This window comes from Acomys minous (genome assembly GCF_964271855.1).
Source record: "Acomys minous genome assembly, chromosome: 15".
NCBI classification, from domain to species: domain Eukaryota; kingdom Metazoa; phylum Chordata; class Mammalia; order Rodentia; family Muridae; genus Acomys; species Acomys minous.
The window spans coordinates 30,299,344-30,320,451 of NC_140497.1; the positions used below are offsets into that span (position 1 = coordinate 30,299,344).

The 21,108-nt window shown below is 43.0% G+C and overlaps 1 protein-coding gene across 2 annotated transcripts in view; it reads left to right on the forward strand.

The window, feature by feature from the left end:
* The window catches only part of SLC7A2 (solute carrier family 7 member 2), a 60,566-nt gene that overhangs the window by 24,929 nt on the left and 14,529 nt on the right, over nucleotides 1-21,108 (forward strand). For both annotated transcript variants that reach the window (XM_084759671.1, XM_084759672.1), the window contains exons 2-6: nucleotides 11,193-11,582; nucleotides 12,691-12,846; nucleotides 16,276-16,441; nucleotides 18,316-18,449; nucleotides 19,332-19,554. In XM_084759671.1, coding sequence (XP_084615797.1) covers nucleotides 11,207-11,582; nucleotides 12,691-12,846; nucleotides 16,276-16,441; nucleotides 18,316-18,449; nucleotides 19,332-19,554 — 1,055 coding nt within the window. In that variant the 5' untranslated portion in view covers nucleotides 11,193-11,206. The remainder of the gene's footprint in view (nucleotides 1-11,192; nucleotides 11,583-12,690; nucleotides 12,847-16,275; nucleotides 16,442-18,315; nucleotides 18,450-19,331; nucleotides 19,555-21,108) is intronic.

Below are 21,108 nucleotides of genomic sequence, written 5' to 3' on the forward strand. Positions count from 1 at the left end.
AATTGACGTTTTATGAATTAGTTCACTGTGTAAGTGGCCAAAAAGAGAAAGACCTGAGTGGAAGCAGTAGGTGCCTGAGTGAAGACAGATGCTGGAACCCCTTGCGGGCAGGGGGTGGGGGGTGGCTGTGAAATAATGCAATCTAACTAGAAGAGAAGACATAGCCCCGGGGGGAACCCAAAGCCTAAGGTGGAGAGAGAGAGAGAGAGAGGGAGGACCTAGCTACTAAAACCTGGTCCATGATTTCAGGCCCAGCTGAATTACACACGAAGGTGTTAAAAGAGCCCGTATGAATGGGCACTGGGTGACCCTCTGTAACCTCAGCACCCCGAAATAGAAGGGAGCTGACGAAGGGAAGAAGCAGTTAGCCTTATTTTCAGACCGAAGACCACTGGGAACCACAGGTCAGGCTGTTGCACTCTACTCGCCTGTAAAAACCCAGGCATTTCTCGTACGTGCCTTGAAAAGAAGGACGGGATTCCAGGAGGCATCGCGAGCGCCCCGTGAGCAAGTTTTGCAGCACAGTCTCCACAACTTCTTTCTTGATGTGGTTATTAAAACGCTGGGTATGGGGGACGTTTAGACATAATGTATGCTGTATGCTGTGTGCATACCTGTGATATCTCAGCATTCAGGTTGAGATCGGAGGATCATAAGTTCTAGGCTAGCCTGCGATACAGTTATAGAGAGACTCTATCTCAATAAAAAGCAGGGGGCAGGGGGAAAGCCAAAATAGTATGTTGGGATTTTACAAAGCATTTAACTCCCATTTATTGTGACAACCTTGACTAGAGAGAAATATAGATTAATTGTTAGCTGTCTAATGTACCCAGTATGTCAGCAGGCCAGTTTCATGTTAGAGGGACATTTTTGGTGATGTGACACACTACAGGGCTCTTTCCTCTGCCAGGCTTAACATTTTTAATATGATTTATTTAAAGATAAAAAAAATGTACTGGTCAACATTGCAGTGACACAAAAATAGGCTGAGTAATTAATGCACTTATTGATAGACCTGTATTATTACCACAGCCTCAAATAGCAGGCTAAAAATGCTAAGTTTCAGTTTTGAAATGGTATCCACTTGTACAAGTGTCTGATAAAAAACAGGCATGTACACTTGAGTTGGCTACAACCCAGGTTTGAGCCAGTCACTTCTTCATTGAGCCGAGGGATGCCTGTCTATATGTCAAAAATCTCTGAGAGGGCACAAGGAGTGCAGTGATAAGTAAAATGTAGGCTTGTTTCAAGAAACTTAACAGCCAAAGGGATATGTTGATTTCTAGAACTTGCCGTACAAAAGCACCGTAAACCAGGTGACTTAACAGAAATGAACTGTGTTACAGTTCTGACGTTAGAAGTCTAGAAACCAGAGTGACATTTGGGGCACAGTTCCCCGGGAATCTTGAGGGGACACTCCCTTCTTCATTTCCCTATCTTCTTATGGTGGGTGGTCCTCAACGTTTGTTAGTTATTGCATAAAGGACGTATCACTGGCTTATGCCTCTGTTACCACGTGGCATTTTCCTGTGTGTCATATGGCAGTTTCCTTTTATATGTAGGCGTGAGTCATATTCTGCTAGGGCTTGCCCTAATGAACTTGGTACTTACAAAGACCCTAAATCCACAAAAGGTCACCAAACAGGATACTGGATTTAGCACTTCACAGATGTTTGAGAAACACAGCTCAGCCTGTAGTAAGGAGTAAAATGTGTTGCCCAAGCAGTTACCTATATTTATCATAAAGACAGAAGTGACATAAAAGTACAGAGTGGGCTGTGGTGGGGGGCAGATGTAGCCTGGATACTTTTTTTTTTTTTACAATGTGCGAGGTTGTAGTTTGCATCCCAAGTACCAAGAAAGAAAAAGAGAACAGTGCTGAGGGAACAAGAGTGACCTAATTTCATGCAAAGAGAGCTCTCCGGGAAAAGGAAAATGTAGTTTTCCAAGAAGAAACACCAAAGCAGAAATCCCTAGCCTCTGTGTTCCCAGGAGGTTAAAAGGAAACCCTGCGTTGCTCAAGGCAGAGAGGAGGAAGCGGAAGACAGGCCACGGAGATAGGGAGGGACAGATCCAAGGCACGAACCCCGTGTTTGTCAGCTCAGGGCGGTTGTTAAAAGCAGCAGATTGATAGGTGTACGTAAGGTGGAAGTGGGCTGTAAGCAAATGAGGCTCTGCGTGTGCTCGGCCACATCTGGAACTCTTTACCTTGTGGGCTGTGCCAATGCCTTCCATCAGAGGTTCTCAGTGTGTTTGCTGGCCTCGAATGGATGTGTGCGTATCTGAGGAAATCTTTGAGCATTAGCCATGTGGGTTTATTTGAATGGAGTTCATCCGTATTTGTTGTTGGGACAGAATTAAAACCCAGGGACAGAAGCAGCGAGGAAATACATTCAGGAGACAAAAGGGTTTCTAGCAGTGAGCGCTGCGCCGAGGGAAACAGATGCCTGGATACCCAGGCCTTTTTTTTTTTTTTTTAACTAGCTAATTAATTTATTTACTTTATGAGCCCTTTTTGGGGGGGCGGGGAAGATGAAGAAGGTGACCTGAGGCTGGGATTGAGGTGGTGAATGAATGAACGAGCGCGCAGTGAGGCGAGGTAAGGAGATAACTCTTTCCCCAGTGGTCCTCTACCTGAAGCACTCAGGAAATCTGAAGGGTGGTGTTGAGATTCCTATGTTTTACTAAAGCAGAAAATTAAAAATCTTCCTGTAATTGGAGAATGATCAAGTACCTGTAATCATTTAAAAGTCTTGGCGGCTTTATTTAGTTCATTCGGCTGTATTTAATTCCATGTCTTCGCTGGCACACTATAGTAGTCTCGGTGAGCGTCTTTATGCTCACTCAGGTCTTTGGCACAAGTCTCTGCCCTTCCCTGTCAATTCCCTCAGCTGCTGACATAGAGTCCACTCATTCTATCGAGCTTGATTATAGAGATTACGGCAATAAATTTATGTTGAGCCGATTATGTCTTACTCAGAAATGAAGGCATATGAATGCGTACATTCTGCCTCACACCAGACAAGCAATGTCACCTTCTTTGGGGGAGGAGGGAACCGGAGGGCATGTAGTAAAAATACAACAGTACATTTATCCAAGTACCTTCGAGCAGAATTTCAGCCTTCACTCCTACCTCTTGGAGGAGATTTTAATCCGATTCCTATTCTCAGAAGCTCCCTTTCTCCCACTTCCCTTGGACAGGTAGATGAGCTAGAGGCACGACTACGGCCTTTCCTTTTAGTGAGAAGGGGTCAGGAGCCGGTGGAGGAAGCAGACGGATGGCTTTCTGACTCTAGTGGCTCAGGCTCTGTGGCATGAGGGCAGAAGCAGAGGGCCAGGGGACAAGCCAGGAGCAGCCAGGAACACACAGGTCAATATCCCTTTTCCCATGTGTAGGCGAGAAAGCAAATGTTCCGAGAGTAGTTGGTGGGCAGGTCAGACCGCAGCACACACGTGGAGTGCAGCAGAATTCGAGGCTAGAGCAGTAAACTGGAGGCAGCACCCAGTGGTGACTTGAAAAACCTGGGCTCAAGGCAGATGAGATTACAGTGTGAATAAGATGCAAGCAGTTGAAATAAAAACTTATTATTAGTATTTCATAGTTCTTGTATCTGCGTTCTGATGTACACATATGGGTAGATATCCAAGCATACTTAATATTGTGGAAACTAAATTCTGCTTTCATAATGTAATTCATTTGCAAACCTTCTCCCAAGCATCATTTCAAGTGAGAGCTGGGAAGCAGCGTTTTTGATTCCCTGGGTATAGCCAGACCTCCAAGCACAAGATAATGTTCTCCGAGCATGATAGTGCTAAAGACCCTGCAAATCGGATCAGATGGTGTTTTGTAAAGCAGCAGCAGGAATTTGGAGTACAAGGCAGTTTTTACCTTTCTTCTTCTTACATTCTTTTTTTTTAACTGAACACTGTGTGTGTTTATAGTGTTAATTGCTGGCTTTAAAGCACTCTGCGTTGGGTGTTGAATACCTTTTTTCTGCATTTGTGTGGGTATATGGTGTGGGTGTGTGAGAGCATTCTGTGGTGTGTGTGTGTGTGTGTGTGTGTGTGTGTGTGTGTGTGTGTCTGTCTGTGTGTATGTGGGGGGAGGGGAAGAGAGAGAGATTGTTTGTTCACACTTGGGTGGTTAACAGGTGTCGTCTTCTATTGTTGTCTTATGGCCTTAAGAGTGCTTCTCAGTGAATTGGAAGCTCTGGGACCCACCCATCTCTCCCACCTAGTGCTGGGCTGGAGGCCTACACAGCACACCCAGCTTCTCATGTGGTTGTTGGGATTCAAACTAGCTTCCCAAAGCTTGCAGAATGAGTGTGCTCACCCACTGAACCCATCTTATCAGCCCTTACTTTGGCTTTGCGAGTCACCCTTATAAAGCCTACTCCTCCCACATTATGTAAATACCTTAAAACCTTTATTGATGAATGATTATCAGAAAGCTTTTAGGTTATAAGATAATTTAAAATTTAAATCACATAGTAATGTAAAGTGCTTCTATTTAAAATTAAATAAAAAAAAAGACCACCAGAGGAGCTTTTGGTAAAGATTTTATATATTAATAATTATTTTGAGAATTTTTCTTTTATTGTTTATTATGGAAATGACTATTATTAACTATTTTGCAAAGTTTGGTTTCTTTTTCCAAGAAAGGGATTGTTTAAAATAAAATCAGAGACATTTTGGTCTTCCAGAAGTAGCAGAGGATATAAGCTTATCAAAATTTCAAAATGAGTTTTGAATGTTGTGGATATTGCTTCATAGTTAGAAGAATGCTAAATGGCTTTTCTTATTTATATTTTTGCTTTAAACAGTACGCTGTAGGCGGCCTTGCTTTATTTACTACTTATTTAGATTTTGAGACAGAGTCTGCCTACATGATCCAGGCTGGCCTTGAACTCTTGATCGTATTTCAGCCTTCAAAGTGCTGAGACTATAGGAATGCATTGCTGCATTAACTTTTTTTTTTAAAAGATTTATTTTTCATGCAGTATTCTGCCTGTATGTGTCCACACACTGGAAGAGGGCACTAGATCTCATTATGAGTCACCATGTGGTTGCTGGGAATTGAACTCAGATCTTTTGAAACAACAGTACTCTTAACCTGTGAACCATCTCTCCAGCCCAACCTCCCCTTTTTTTTCTTTTTAATTCTTTCCATCTTGTCAAGATTTCACTGCCCCTGCTCCAGCTAGAGTCTGAACAGTGTGCCCCCTGCTGTTCAGTCTGGTAGTGCAGGTCTTCCCTTAACACAAGCCATTGTGATGACCGACCAGTCAGGCCTGTGGTCTCTCATTTCTGCCTCTGTGCTCCTTAGGAATGGTTTTGAACGGTATATACTCACTTATATCAAAACACTAGTCCAAGGGATTCGTCCCATGGAAAACTTTACTTACCAAGAAAGTGGGTCAAAGGAGAGGACATCCTATTGAGACTTTAGGTGAGAGTAGCATGGAAGAATGGGGAAATAGTAGGACCCACAGGGTCCTGGAAACCTACAAGAAGAACTTTATGACAGGCAGATCTGGGTCCTGGGGTCCTCTTCAAACTAAGGCACCAGCCAAGGAGAAATAGGCAGTAAACTTGGAACCCCTACCAAGACCTAGCTGACGAACATGATATTCTCCACCGTTGAGTGGAGAGTGAGATCTGACTCTCACACGAACTCTGGTGCCCCTTTTCTGACCACGTCCCCTGGATGGGGAGGCCTGGCAGCACTCAGAGGAAGGATAGCAAGTTACCAAGAAAAGACTCGATATTCTTAGAGCATATATAGGGGGAGGAGGTCTCCCTCAATCACAGACATAGGGGAGGGGAGAAGGGGGGAAGTGGGAGGGAGGGAAGAATGGGAGGAAACAGGGGAAGGGCTAACAATCAAGATGTAATATGAACAAATTAATAAAAAATATTTTTAAAAAAGAATGGTTTTAAAGGACTTCCGCTTAATCTAAAAAGGTTTCAATTTTTGAAATTTCTAAGACTTGATCTTTTAGAGAACTTGATGTTTTGTTGAACAGTTGGTAGGAAATATGGAAATATGAAAACAAAGACAAATTTTCCTAAAAACTTGTATGAGCAATTGTTGACAGCTATGGTATTTAATCATGTGTCAAGACTGCCAGGTTTGCATATTAAGAACTTCGTTGTTTCAAGTTGGGCTCATTTTTGAACAGCATTCTTCTTTTGTGTATTCTAAATATCGCTTGTGGTTCTTTGCTTCAGATTGAGCTGGCATCAGTCTTCTTACTTCCTCCGAGCATACAATACGGGTGTTTTATTCTGAATTAGCTCACCATAATCAATAGCAGTGAGTCAAGGATCTTTCCAAGATACCAGAGATAACAGTCTCTGTTCATACAGTGTTCCCAGAATTTAAGAAGTGCCAAATCGGAGCATTCTTTTCAAAATTGAAAATGTAGAGTCAAAAGTGACTTCTTTCTTTCTTTCTTTCTTTCTTTCTTTCTTTTTTCAAGAAATAACTTTGTAGCAAAACCACAAAACTAGGTATCCAGCTACATTTTTTGAGCTAAAAATGGGTGTGAATTCTTGTCAAATTCCTTTCCCACCACAGTTTGACGGAAGGAATTTCTGCCTAGCACTGAGACAAAAGCAGTAGAATTCTAACAGCCGGTTACATTAAGTAGCTCTGGGGAAGTGCGGCTTGGGAAAGGAGCGTTTTTGCGTCTGGAAAGAATGAAGAGAGGAAATCAGAGTGTCCTAAGACATTTCTCAGTTCTTCGCCCTCAGACAAAAGACCTCTGCTGTTTTCTAACCTCCAGCCTAGTCCAGGCTCTCATACTTGCAGCGTCTGGAATCCAAAATTTGGTGACTGACCCAGAAGCAAGCAAAGCCATTTTGTTCCTCCTCGATGACTGCTTCAAAAGGTGCTAAGAACACAGGGCCCTTCAGGTCATCAGGGGTCTCCTGACATCCTGGAAATGACAGGGCATTAAATGTAGAATTAAGGTAATGTTGTTTTAAAAAACAATTGGGTTCGCTTTTTAAAGTTTCCTTACGAAGGAATACTAAATGACCCCCCCACACACACACACACCTTGTTTTGCTTTATTTTGCTGATTTGACTAAATTTTGGTTATGTTTGGTTTGAGACAGAGTCTCCCCCACATAGCCCAGGTTGGCCTGGAAATCACTACGTGACTTTGAGGTGATAACCTTCCCGCCTCAGCCTCCTTGAGAGCCACCATTACAGGCATGTGCTCCTAAGCCCAGTCCAAACCTCCTTCATACCAAGAGAAGCAATTTGGACGCCACAACATTTGGCCAGCATAAAATTGCAACTTGCCTGGAAGATCACCAGACTGTGGCAACAGTCAGTGGACACCAGCCAAAGATTGCGAGATTGGACCTTCCGAAACCTAGAAAATCCCCCACACTTGTGAAATACCTTCTACCTTGAAAACTCCACACCAAACACAACCGTTAGTGTGTGTCTATATACCTTTGCCTTGTGTAACGGGTGGCCCCAACAAGCACTAAACCCTCTGAGTACCTTATTGGAAAAATATGGAAGCGCTGGAGTTATTCCAGCTGGAAGGCTGATGCTGGAGGGAAGATAAACTAGCAGGGAGTGAAGTACAAATGGTAAAAGGTAAACAGCTCAGGGCTGGATGGAGGCGGAGCAGAAGCTGGCAGAGCGGCCGTCGAAGCACTGCCACAACTTCATTGGTAGCTTCTGGTTTTCAGGATCAGACACAGCTCGGCACAGCTTACACGAATGGGGGTCAGTTGAAATCAAGCTGAGGAGGCACAGTCTGACACTGCAAGTTCAGCAGGGTTGGAGAGGAAAGAGAAGGGCCGCCGCTGTGCCCCTCTGGCTGTGTCTCCCTGCCTAAGCTCCAGGACAGCATAAACTCTTGGTTTGGACGTTCCTCTCAACTGTGTTCTTTAGAGTTTTGGGGAACATCTGAGTGTGTCCTGCCTCTCGTATCTGTCTCTGGTCCACCTGCTTATGGCTTCGGAGTGGGAGACAGTGCTGTAGTGATGAAGGAGCAGACGGCCAGTGACGGGGGGCTTCGACAAAGTGGCTGTAAACAAGCTCCAGAGCAGTGGTTCTCAACCTTCCTAATGATGTGACCCTTGAATACAGTTCATCCTGCTATGGTGACTTCCCCCCCCCCCACCACCATAAAAATATTTCATTGCTACTTCATAATTGTAACTTTGCTGCTGTTGTGGATCAAAATGTAAATATCTGATATGCAGTATATCAACCCCCAAGGGGTCATGGCCCACAGGTTGAGAACTACTGTTCCAGAGCCACTGCCATGGGTTTCATCTTATTTCCATCATAGGTAGACTCTGATGTTGGCTGACTATACCATACCTTAGTTTGTTTATCTCTAAAATGAAATTAATAATGCACCTGATCCTTACAGTAACGTTGAGAAATAAAACATGTCAGGTGGTAGCGGGGATGTAATAAGCACCACAGACCTTTGGCATTTTAACCGCAGCACTTGTGAATTAGTGGTGGGTACAAAATAATTTTGGGAAGGGCATCTCCTGATGTTTGCAATGGTGTGTATAGAGGGACTGGCACTAGCAGCTTGGGGCGAGCGAACAGGTGGTACCCTGTGGCATTCAGGGTGATTTATTGGCCAGCCATTGCTGAAGAGAGCAGGCGCCTGCTTGGTGCCCATGCTACTCCTCTGCCAGGGAGGAGTGCTGACGGAGCAGCTGCTCTGGTTACCACAGTGCCCAAGGCTTCGCTTTCATTATTTCACCTTTTTGCTTTATTCTCTCTTCCCTTGCCCTGGCAACAAAGTTACACGCTTTTTTAAAAAATCATTTTTCATTTGTTTCTATGAAACCACTAGATCTGTACTGCAACTGTGTTTTCACGTTTACTGAGGTAAGTGTACCCACCTGTTACAAACCACTGGTTGGCTTTAGGACCTTTCTGAAAGCCTGCTTCAGCAGGTCATTTGTTGTATAACCTAAGGAGAATTGCTTGCCCGTGGGAACTTTTGAAATAGAACATTTTTACTTTAACTGTCTGGCCATACTGATTCAAAGGGAAGAAAATAAGCCGTCACTGCTGCAGTTGCTCATTTGTAATAACCTTAATTGTGTCTTTAACTTTTACTTACCTCAACTTTGCCATTCACCCGTCTTCCTTTGGAGGAAGAAATTGTTTAGAAAATTTGATACAGAGAAAAGATAGAGTAAACTGTTAAGGGAAAGATTGCAGAAAAATGTTTTTCAGAAAAACAGTAATTTTAGGTTTCAGTGCAAACGCTTGGTTTTGTTGTTGGCTAGTCCTGCAACAGTTACCACTTCTCATGGAATATTTTGTTTCATGAAATTCATCTCTCAAAGATAAGCAAAAAGAATTACTGTCAGTAATCTATGCCATATCAATTTCCCCTTGTTCTGACTTGTTTATCCTATAATACAATTTGAAACTTCATATTGGAATTTTAAATTTGTAAGAATGTAATTGATGCTGAATGTGGAGATTGCAAAATCAAAATATCTAATCTGGAGAGAGAGAGAAAAAAAAGGGCGGGCAAAGATTCCTGTGGTACATACACATTGTAACTGTGTTTCTCTCCATCGGTCCAGTTTCACTACAAAACTGGTAGAGGAATTAAAAAGAAAAACCTAGGTTCTAAGTGAGACAAGCTCATTGGCTGCAGACGCTGGGAACCCCTGCCCCACTGGCTTGCCTCCTGTAGTATATTTGTGAGGTCATGTGATCATAACGCAGGGACTAAGTTTGACATACCAGCCTTGAAATAGGGCAAGAGTGAAAAGATTTGTCTCTGTGGCTTCTGTATCAACTATGGAAGTAAAGCCATATCCAGGATGGATGCTTTTCTGTAACTAGCAGATTTTAAATACTACAGATGGACACCAGAGAGCTAGCTGTCCCCTGGTGTTAAATCATTGCATGTGAGGGTTTATTAGACCCAGAATTCTCTGTTACTGAACTGATGACCTAGATTGAAGAAATTTTAGAAGTTACATCTCCAGGCTGCTGGAAAAGGAATTTGCTTTTTGGTAAGAATTAAGTACTTCATCCAAGAATAGGTGCGTAGAAACTGCCATTCTTCAGGTTCAGGGTGGACTGAGGAAGACTGGCACATATCATTAGCCTCAATAAAATCATTCAGAGACAAGTTTGTATTGTCAGTCCCCTCCAGCCCCCTTTGTCTAATTATCTTCAGCCTCAGCTAATATGTATTTTTTCCTCAAACGAAGCCACTATTTTAGCAATTAGCAAAATGATAATTTGTCGTAAAAGGCTATGTACCTATCCCTGCGATCACCTAAGTCCCTGACTCCACAGGGACTTAAGAGCCCACATATGCCAAGGCCAGAGACTTGTATCATAAAGGCAAGTGTTGCGTGATGAGGATGAGGACGTTGAAGGGAGCAGAGCCCCACAGCAGCAGACTGTTGGGCGAGTGTTCACCCAGGAAGTACAAGTGGGCATGACTTAATGTCTACAGTTGTGTTGACTGACACACAGAACACTATACGCCTCTTCCTCAGCTGCCTTCAGTCTGCTGAGTTAACACGTTCCTGAAGACTAGGCCAAATAGACTTTTAGAGCTGCAGTATTTCTTCACACATAGGTTGTACATATTCCTTGGAAGTAATCTGGAGATAGATAGTAACAGTATATATTGGATGACATAATAGAAGTAAGAAGCTAACTAACCATCAAAATATGGTGAGGTTTATATTTTGGTTCAGAATTTTTTTGATTTGAATGATGGAAGAAGAAGAAGAGGAAGAGGAAGAAGAAGAAGAAGAAGAAGAAGAAGAAGAAGAAGAAGAAGAAGAAGAAGAAGAAGAAGAAGAAAAGGCAGTTTTAAAGGCAGAATCTATTGCCTTGCCTTCTAGTGAGGGTTAAATAAGCCACCAGAAGAAATGCATTCCTTTCAACTTATCTACAAAAAATGAAATAATTGAACCAAATAGTTAATCTTTTAAGTCACTATTTTCTTCCCTTCCCCAAAAGCTATTTGTGGGAGTACCTCTAATTTGGCATGTGTGAGTGAACCCCAGAAATGTGTGGCTTCCTCTTTATAAATCCTCCTGGTTGCTCTGAACCAAGTGTCCTTTAGGTAGGGATGCTGTCTTTCTTTGATCAGTGGGAGAGGAGAGAGCCTCGGATCCCTCCTGCTAACCCCACCCTCTCCTTTCTCCTGCAGGTTGCTCCTTCACCATGATTCCCTGCAGAGCGGTGCTGAGTTTTGCACGCTGTCTGATCCGGAGAAAAATCGTCACGCTGGACAGTCTAGAAGATTCCAAACTCTGCCGCTGCTTAACTACCATGGACCTCATCGCTCTGGGGGTCGGAAGCACTCTGGGTGCTGGTGTTTACGTCCTGGCTGGGGAAGTGGCCAAAGCAGATTCTGGCCCCAGTATTGTGGTGTCTTTCCTCATTGCCGCCCTGGCCTCTGTGATGGCAGGCCTCTGCTACGCTGAATTTGGGGCCCGGGTCCCTAAGACTGGATCTGCGTATCTCTACACATACGTCACGGTCGGAGAGCTGTGGGCCTTCATCACTGGCTGGAATCTCATCCTGTCCTATGTCATAGGTATGTTTCAAAAACAAGTGTCCGTTGTATTCAGGATAAAACTAGCTCTGCAGAGGGCCCTTTTCATCTGTGGGGTGTTCCTGAGGGAATCACTTGTCCCCCCTCTTATTTTTTTCATCTCTAAAATACGTCCTCATTGCGGAAGTCTCTGGTTTTTGCTTCCACTTTTTTTTTTTTTTAAGATTCCTTTATTTATTATGTATACAATACCCTGCCTGCAAGCCAGAAGAGGACACCAGATCTCATTATAGATGGTTGTGAGCCACCATGTGGTTGCTGGGAATTGAACTCATGACCTTTGGAAGAGCAGTCAGTGCTCTTAACCTCTGAGCCATCTCTCCAGCCCCTTTGCTTCCACTTTGAGTTTGCGATTCTTAATGGGCTTAAAAATTGTTTGGAGCTTTGAAAATACTTTTTCTTTCTTTCTTTTCTTTTCTTTTTCTTTTCTTTTTTTTTTTTGGTCTTTTCATGAGTTTGTATGTGTATGTGTGTGTGGAGGGTGTTCACATGTATGCTGTGTACCACATGCTTCTGTGCATGGGGAGGTTTCTTCCTTGTTTTTTTGAGGCATGATCTCTCCATTGAGCCCAGTGGTTACATTCCAGCTAGTCTTGGCCAGCTTGTCTCTGCCTTCTAAGGCTAGTCTTACAGGCTGTGCCACCCCGTGGTACTTACTTAAAGGTCTGAACTGACGTCCTGCTTGTGCAACATATGCTTTAAGGACTCAGCCATCTCTCCAGCCTCAAAAATGGTTCTTTACTGCAAATAAAGCTGCCTGGTATACGCATTTAATCGTGACTATAGCTGAGCAGTTAAATAGGTTGGCTATGCACACCTGTATAAGATCTGCCTGGGCTGCATAGCAAGATCATGTACATAATAAATAAATAAATAAATAAATTAACTAATTAATTAAAAGAACAAAGAAAGAAAGAGAAAGAGTATTCTTGTGATCTTTTTAATACAATATAGTAATTACAATATAGTAATTAAAATTTTCAGTTGGCATGAACCAAGCCAGGCTTATGCAGGTATCGACTAAACAGATGATGTTATGTTAATTTTCTACCAGTAGCGTTTTATTCTCTGAACTCTCTGTTTTGAGTAGGTACGTCCAGTGTCGCAAGAGCGTGGAGTGGCACCTTCGATGAACTTCTTAACAAACAGATTGGTCAGTTTTTCAAGACATACTTCAAAATGAATTACACCGGCCTGGCGGAGTATCCAGACTTTTTTGCTGTGTGCCTTATATTACTTCTGGCAGGTAAGAAAGCCCCTCATATGCCGTTCCCTCTAATGAACCACACTAATGAGCCCAGGAAGGTAGGCTGCCCAGACTTTGGAGCCTGAGTTCTCCGAATGAGGTCAGCATATGACGTCATGCCCACAGGGTCACTGCAGGCTTCATGTTCCCTCTGTTTCATAAAGAGGACGAAATGTACATGAAAGGTTGAAACTGCACTTCTGAGTCATAGGATGAAGATAATCAATTTTTGTTTAGAGAGCATCAATTTTTAGTACTAACCAGAGATTAGGTATTAATACTATTTATAGATATCCAAGAATAGGAAGAGCATTTCTCTCTCTCTCTTTTTTTTTTTTTTTTTTTTTTTTTTTTTTTTTGGTTTTTCGAGACAGGGTTTCTCTGTGTAGCTTTGGCTGTCCTGGACTAACTTTGTAGACCAGGCTGGCCTCAAACTCACATCGATCCACTTGCCTCTGCCTGAGTGCTGGGATTAAAGGCGTGCGCCACCACCACCTGGCTCAGGAAGAGCATTTCTATAAAAACAAAACAAAACAAAACAAACATAGAATTCCATGGTATTTCATCCATGCAACTGGAATCATTAGCCAACATATTATATATAGAAAAAACAGTGGAGTTTTCCTGCCATGTATCTCCTATAGACATCTGCTTGAAAAGCAGGCGTTCAGCTCACCTGGCGTTCTCTAATGCAGATGTCCCATAGACAGGTGTACTTGATATAGGACCCTTTACCTTTCATCAGTGTGTAGCATAATGGCTTAAACAGGCGCAGGAACTACAGAAAAGGCATCTAGATTTTTCCATCTTTCTCTGCTAATTGCTACTTGTGGAATTTGAAAGGCATGCTTCAACTTTTCCTCCCTTATTGGGTTCATCCATGAAATGGGAACATCACACACTCCCTTGCACAGGTCCTTGCTTGGGGTGCTGTGTGGACTCACACGGCAGCCATTTTTAGTGTTTGAGTATAGCTGATCCCTGTTGTCCCTGATGTTGATTATTTGAACATTTTCTATCGTAACTGTCCTTCCTATCTGCAGACCCTCTTAAAGCCAATCTGTAGGCACCTCTCTTAAAACTATTTTCATTTATTGCTGTTTCTAAATGCCTCTTTCTCCCTTCACCTCCCCAATCCCTTCCAACACCCCAACACCAGGTAAGAGAGAAAGAAGGTTAGTGGGGAGGGAGGGGTGCAGTTTTCCTTAGCTACTTTCTTGTGGTTAGGGTCATTGGGTTCCCTGGGTTAGTCCAGTCTTCGTAGTCGTGATATGTCTAACTTTCTGTGCTGCTCGTAAGTACCCTCTCTTTCATAGGGACAGGTGGGGTGTTCTAACATATTCACGTTTATAGGCAACGTGTTAAGGTTAAAGCCATCTATAAAGTTATCTATAAAGTTATCTATGAAGTTTATTGTTAGCATTCACCTAACACATACAAGGCCCTGGGCTCTATACTTACCACTGAAATAAACCTAATGAAGTCATTTTTAAATGATGGTAATGGAAAATATATACCATAAATGATTGACAGTCGATAGCATTAATATGTAAATAAATACCTCTTACAAATCAGTACGAATAAAATACTCTGATTTAAAATTTGTGCAGTATAAATGGGGCCAAATCTTGCTTTGTATAAAGATGCACGCCCTGGGGCGGGGGAGATGATTCAGGGGGCAAATTGCCTGCCATTGTAAGTGTGAGAATGTGAGTTTGCATCTGCAGAACTCATCTAAGAGCTGGGAATGGCAGTATGCATCTGTAACCCCAGCACTGGGCATGCGGGAGGAGGGCAGGGGGCAGTGAGGCAGCTGGATCTCTGGACCCCTAGAGCCTACTGGACAACTAACCCAGTCAAACTGAGGAACTACAATTACAGTGGGAGACTATCTCAAAAATGAGTTGCAGAGCAATCGAAAAAGACACCTACATCAGCCTCTGACCTCCACATGCGTGCTCATGCACATATGCACACACCCACACACAGACATGAGTATATACTAAACAACACACACACACTATACATGCTTGCGCATACATTTACATTGCATGCCCTTCCATACACTCTTTCAGTATATCCTGACTGCAATTTCCCCTCGCTCCACTCCTCCCAGTCCCCTCCACCCCAACCTCTTTTCTCTCCTCCATCCACTCTGTTTCTCTTCCAGAAAGGAACAGGCCTCCCAGAGATATCAAGCAAACACAGCCCAACCAAATACGACTAGGCATAAACCCTCCTATCAAGACTGGGTGAGGCAACCCAGTAAGAAGAAAAGGGTCCCCATATCAGGCAAAAGAGTCAGAGACATCTCTGCTCCCACTGTTAGGAATCCCATAGAAATATGAAGCTACACAACCACAGCATGTATGCAGAAGGCCTAACGCAGACCCGTGCAGGCCCTGTGACTGCTGCCTCAGTCTCTGTCAGCCCCTGTGAGCCCTCCTTAGTTGATTCTATGAGCCATGTTCTCCTGATGTTCTTGACCTCTCTGGCGCCTTCAGTTCTTCCTCCCCCATCTTCCATGGGATTCCCTGAACCCCAAGGGGAGGGACCCTTCCATACACTCTTAATTTACAGAAGACTGTTGTAAGAAAAATATTAGGAAATGCAGAAAGATATTTATAAAATACAATGATGTCAGTAAATGCAGAAAGATATTTATAAAATACAATGATGTCAGTAAATGCAGAAAGATATTTATAAAATACAATGATGTCAGTGCTGTTTATAAAATAAAACCAAGAGTGAACTAATTGTCTATAAATAAGGCATTAAAGGATTTCCACATAGTATGTTGTGCAGCTGCTGAAACTGCTGATATATTTGTTGGTGCAAAAAATAATGTGTGTGCACGTGTAGAATTCTTCAGGGCTACCATAATTGATCTTTACTTTCTATACTGTTCTGTTCCTCCAAACAACTTGAATAGGATATTTACATTCCTATTATAAAGTAAATCTACTCAGGTGCGAATAGACTTACCAGGGAACTTTGGTGGCAGGGCGCGGGTCGGGGGGGGGGGGGGTTGGAATGGCATGTAGAATACTTATTTTCTGGTGATACAGTCAGAAGTTATGTGGCAGACTTATGAATGGACTTTTTCATTAGCTTTGAAGGACAGTCTTTCAAGTTAAGTCATCTACCTGTTCCTACCATGGTGACAATAACCAGAGTTACTAGGCTTACACAGAGAGTGTGGAATCTCTTGCGTGTGGGCAGCATATGCTTCCAGAAATCAAAATCAATGCTGTCTCCAAAGGCGTTGCTTCACAGTAAAGTGACGGATTTCTGAGCTAGCAATAGAATTGAAGAAATAGAAGGTAGAGATAGGGGTGCTGGTGCAATGCAGCTAAGGCATGTACTGGCAATAGTGTTGCCTTTCTTATGGGTAAAGAGCCCACACTGATGCCTTCTCTTTTTCCACAGGTCTATTATCTTTCGGAGTAAAAGAGTCAGCTTGGGTGAATAAATTCTTTACAGCTATTAATATCCTGGTCCTGCTCTTTGTCATGGTGGCTGGGTTTGTGAAAGGAAACGTGGCCAACTGGAAGATCAGTGAAGACTTTCTCAAAAACATATCAGCAAGTGCCAGGTAAAATAGCTAGTCCCTCTTGCACTGCCCTCTTCCCGACTCTCCCCTTCCTCTCTCCTTCTCCTCCTCCTCCCCTTCCTCCTGCTGCGCTCTCCACTCTCACTGTGTTACTTTTTAAGGGGAGCGAGCGTACTTGCAAGTTCTCTGTAGAGCAACATCTCTCTGTCTTGTTGGTGCTGCAACCTTTCCAGGAGGCGTGATTCTGGGGTGCACCTCCTCTTCCCAGGCTCCCCATCCTAAGGCAGAGCCACAGTGTGAAGCTCTGCAGCTGCCGACTCCCAACCTCAGCTTCTATGGCAGTGTAGAACCACCAGAAGAGCGTCACCTCTGCTCACCAACAGCTCACCACCCCTAAGTAACTAGGGGGATATTTTTGATTCTTGCATCCTGGAGTTTGTCTTTTGCGACCTTTTTTTTTTTTTCATTGCATATTTTCAGGCTTTTAAGAATTTTGAAGCCAGCAGTAATGGTGTAAGCAAGTGGGAGGCAGAAGCAGGTGAACCTCTGAGTTCGAGACCAGCCTGATCTATAGAGTAAGACTCAGGACAGCTAGGTTTACACAGAGAAACACTGTCTTGAACCTCTATACACAAAATTTTGAAGCCATTTTATTCTTATTAGTGAAATAAGTTTCATAAGCAGAAATAAGACTACAGAAATATCTATTACATGGCATAAAGTGGTGCATATTTTTTATTTATATATGTCATTTACAGTCATCCTAACAAGGGAAAGATCGTATCTACTAATCTTGTAGTTTTTAATATATGGTAAGATATTAAACTTTTACTATGATTAATTAAGCCTATGGGATTCTGTTTCACTCTTTTTGATCTTCTAAGAAAATTTTGTGAGGGTTCTATTTTTTTTATTTATGTTTGGAATGTGTGTGCGCGCACACTTGTGTGTCTATGTGTGTGTGTCTGCATTTGTGCGTCTGTGTCTGCATGATTGAGATGGGTGTGTGTATGTGTCTGTGTGTATGTATCTCTGTGTGTTTGTGTATCTGTATGACTTTGTCAAAAGACAGTTTGCAAGAGTTGATTGTCTTCTTCCAAGATTTTGTTCTGATCCTGGGAATCGAACTGTGCTTGGAAGGCTTGCATAAGCGATTTTCCATACTCCCCGGCCCCTAACTGAATTTTAAAGATGCACAGTCTGCCTTTCTTTTTGTTTCATGAGTTAAAATTAATTTTTATGGGGGAAATGAAGAAAAGGTTTCTTTCTTTTTTTGTTTTTTGTTTGTTTGTTTGTTTGTTTGAGACAGGGTTTCTCTGTGTAGCCATGGCTGTCCCAGACTCTCTTTGTAGACCAGGCTGGCCTTGAATTCACAGAGATCTGCTTGCCTCTGCCTTCAGAGTGCTGGGATTACAAGTGTGCCCCACTATGCCTGGCTGAAGAGAAAGTTTCTTACCTTTAGGTAGAGCACAGCTCATGCATGGAATCTCTGATGTCATCCAGCACCAATCTCTGTAGATCAGCACACTGGTGCACACAGGAGCCTGAGGCAAGAGGATTGATACAAGTTTAAGTGTAGCCTGAGCTATATTGGAGATTCAAGGCTAAGGTGGCCTCAGTGAGACACACACACACACACACACACACACACACACACACACACACACACAATTTGGTCTGGGCCTTCTGTATTTGCTGTTGAGTAGCCTCTAGTCAGATGTCAGGGACATAGAAGGTCATTGTGAGGGAGTCTACCATAGTCTCCAGAACAAGATGACAGAATCAAGTTTTGGCTTTATATACCTTAGCCTCAAAGAGCGAATGAGCAACAGCAGTCTTCCAAGGATGCAGTTAGAGAAATCATCAGAAGGTGCAGCTTCCACAAAATGGCTGACTGTTTCTGTCCTTCTCCTCAGAGAACCACCTTCTGAAAACGGAACGAGCATCTACGGGGCTGGTGGCTTTATGCCCTATGGCTTCACGGGCACATTGGCTGGTGCTGCAACTTGCTTTTATGCCTTTGTGGGTTTTGACTGCATTGCGACAACTGGTAAGGGCACTGTCTCCTCGAGAGATAGAAGCAAAGGGTACCACATGGGTAGCCATGGGTCCAGTAGAGTAGCAAGGAAAGAGGATGTGAGGTGGGGTGGGAGGCATACGAATTCCCGCTCCACCGGCAACCCATCTTGGTGAAGCGCTCTTAGGGCGTTGGTTTTGGGCTGTCAAGAGTGGCCCCCGCCCCTGAGGATATTATGAAGACCAGCTAAGACAACACATCCGGTTGATCCCATGAGGAATCTTACCTGCTGCTCATAATTCTATCTTTAACCCTTTAACTGAGAGTGCTGTCCCCTCCAGATGGTTATCATCTTAAGTTATCTTCTCACTCACCAGGAACATTATTATGTCAGTTCTTTTCTTTGTATCCCAAAGGACAAAATCCTCACCCCGGAGTCTGTCTACCTTTCGAGTTGCATAGCCTTGTAATTGACTGTGTTTGGAGAGCTTTGTAAGAAGGATATTTTGATCTTGTTCATGGAATCTAAAGTTTCATATAAATATATAAAATCAGTTTATTTGATGCCTTCCAGTTCAGAAGCGTAACAGAATACTGGAGCAGCTGTTTTCCAAGTGACATCAACTGCCAGTCCAGACCCAAACACTTAAAAGTGCTCACGGGGCTTTCCCCTTTTCTGCAAGTAGGAAACTGACTTGGATGCTCCATTCTTCTCTTTATATCATTTTTGTTAATAGCAAAGTATCTTGAAAAAGAAAAGGAAAATTGTATACGAAATAGATAGAACCGCTGAGAAAGCAGAAGGGACAAAGCCAGGGTGGCATGAGCACGTAAGAGAGGGAGGCTCTCGCCCACAGGAAGTTCCTCACCTGTCTGTTTACTAACTATGCAAATCTTGTGTTTGTGTTTCCTTAGGTGAAGAGGTCCGGAATCCCCAAAAAGCTATTCCTATTGGGATAGTAACGTCCTTGCTTGTTTGCTTTATGGCCTATTTTGGGGTTTCTGCAGCTTTAACACTTATGATGCCGTACTACCTCCTGGATGAGAAAAGCCCTCTTCCTGTTGCATTTGAATATGTCGGATGGGGTCCTGCCAAATACGTGGTTGCTGCAGGCTCCCTCTGCGCCCTCTCAACAAGGTACATCGCACTGCCCTTGGGACTGGGGCCCTTACAGGTCTTGCAAAGTATAGCCAATGCCTTCGCTATTTATTGCCTTTGTGGGTTGTAAGAGTTGTCCAGTGGTAGAATGCTTGACTAGCATTCTGGAGGCCCTGGGTCAACGCCCTAGCCACTGCTACCACAGGATTGATTTTATGTTGGCTAAAAATATCCTAACATGAGGACCACATTAGACAACTATGTGCTCAATGAACAGTTTCCCAGAATGGCTGTCAGAGAGTGATTATAAAAACATGACCATCAGCGGCTAAGTCAGTTTTTTTTCCCCCTCCAAGATAATGATAGTATTAGCTTCAGTAGTAATGCGCATAGCACTGGGACTCACAAATATCAGTGTCGCACATAGTCACATGTTATGTTAGACACCTTTGGGATGGCCATGCTACCGGCATCAGTGTTGCCTGCATTGTTTCAGTCAGTCGGAGAGATACACAGTTGTCATGCTTTGGACAATTCTCCATGAGTCAGTAATGTGTCTGGGACTAGTAGCCACACACTGTGTCATTTTTAACCCTAAATGTGCTTCTAACTGTGACAAACTGGGCCTTTCTCCTTTTAGTGCTGATCAGAATGAATTTATTCAAGAGACGGATATTACCATTCTGAAATTACCAGTAGAAATTCTTTATGTAAAAAGACAAGGGGGATTTGAGTGTCAACTGTTCAGATTTTCAGTAGCTACTTATTTAATGTGTCCCAGCTCGTGTCCCGGGTTCCCAGAGTGTCTCGTATGTCTAGTTAACATACCCAAAGCAGAACATAACCATTCATGCCGCACATCACAGCAGAATATTCTCACAAAGAGAAAAACTTTTATTTTCCGAGATGATTTATCAATGTGGCTTTTATTTTATTTTTTCTTTCAAAAGCTTTTAGTTTCCAGTCCTGATACTACTAAGTGAGTTTAGGAATTATTTATCTGGGTTTCTTAGTTATCTGCTCTTGATGAAGTTCATTATGAAGAATTTCCAATAGTTTAAATTCCAAACTGTAAAGATACTGTGCCACCCTGATCCTCGAAGGGGTGAAAAGAGTCCCCTGTGGCTACACCAACCATTGATACAGCGCATGCTCCTGTGGTTGGTCCTTACGTGTATATAAGAATGTTGGAAACTTAGGCTATGCTGTCAACTTTGGGGGGAAAAGTGTTTCTCAGTTTACTATGTTGAGTTGGTGTTGCACACAGCCATATTGGTCTAGAAATGTTGAACTTAGGGTTTTTTTTTTCCATTTCTGTTTTAAACATGTATGGTCTTTTCTCTGGAGGTTTGATGACAAAAACTAATAAAGCGTTCTCTAATGAAAAAAAAAAAACAAATAAAGAGATGAGGTCTTGCTGTGTAGCCACAGTTGGCCTGGTGCTCACTGTGAAGTCTAGGCTAGCCTCAACTGTTCAGCAATCTCTGCCTCAGCTTCTCAGTCAATAGGTTTCAAGCATTAACCACCATGCTTGTCGCCACCCGTAGACTTTTAATAGCACATATTTTACCTCTTTTTCTTACATAGTTACTT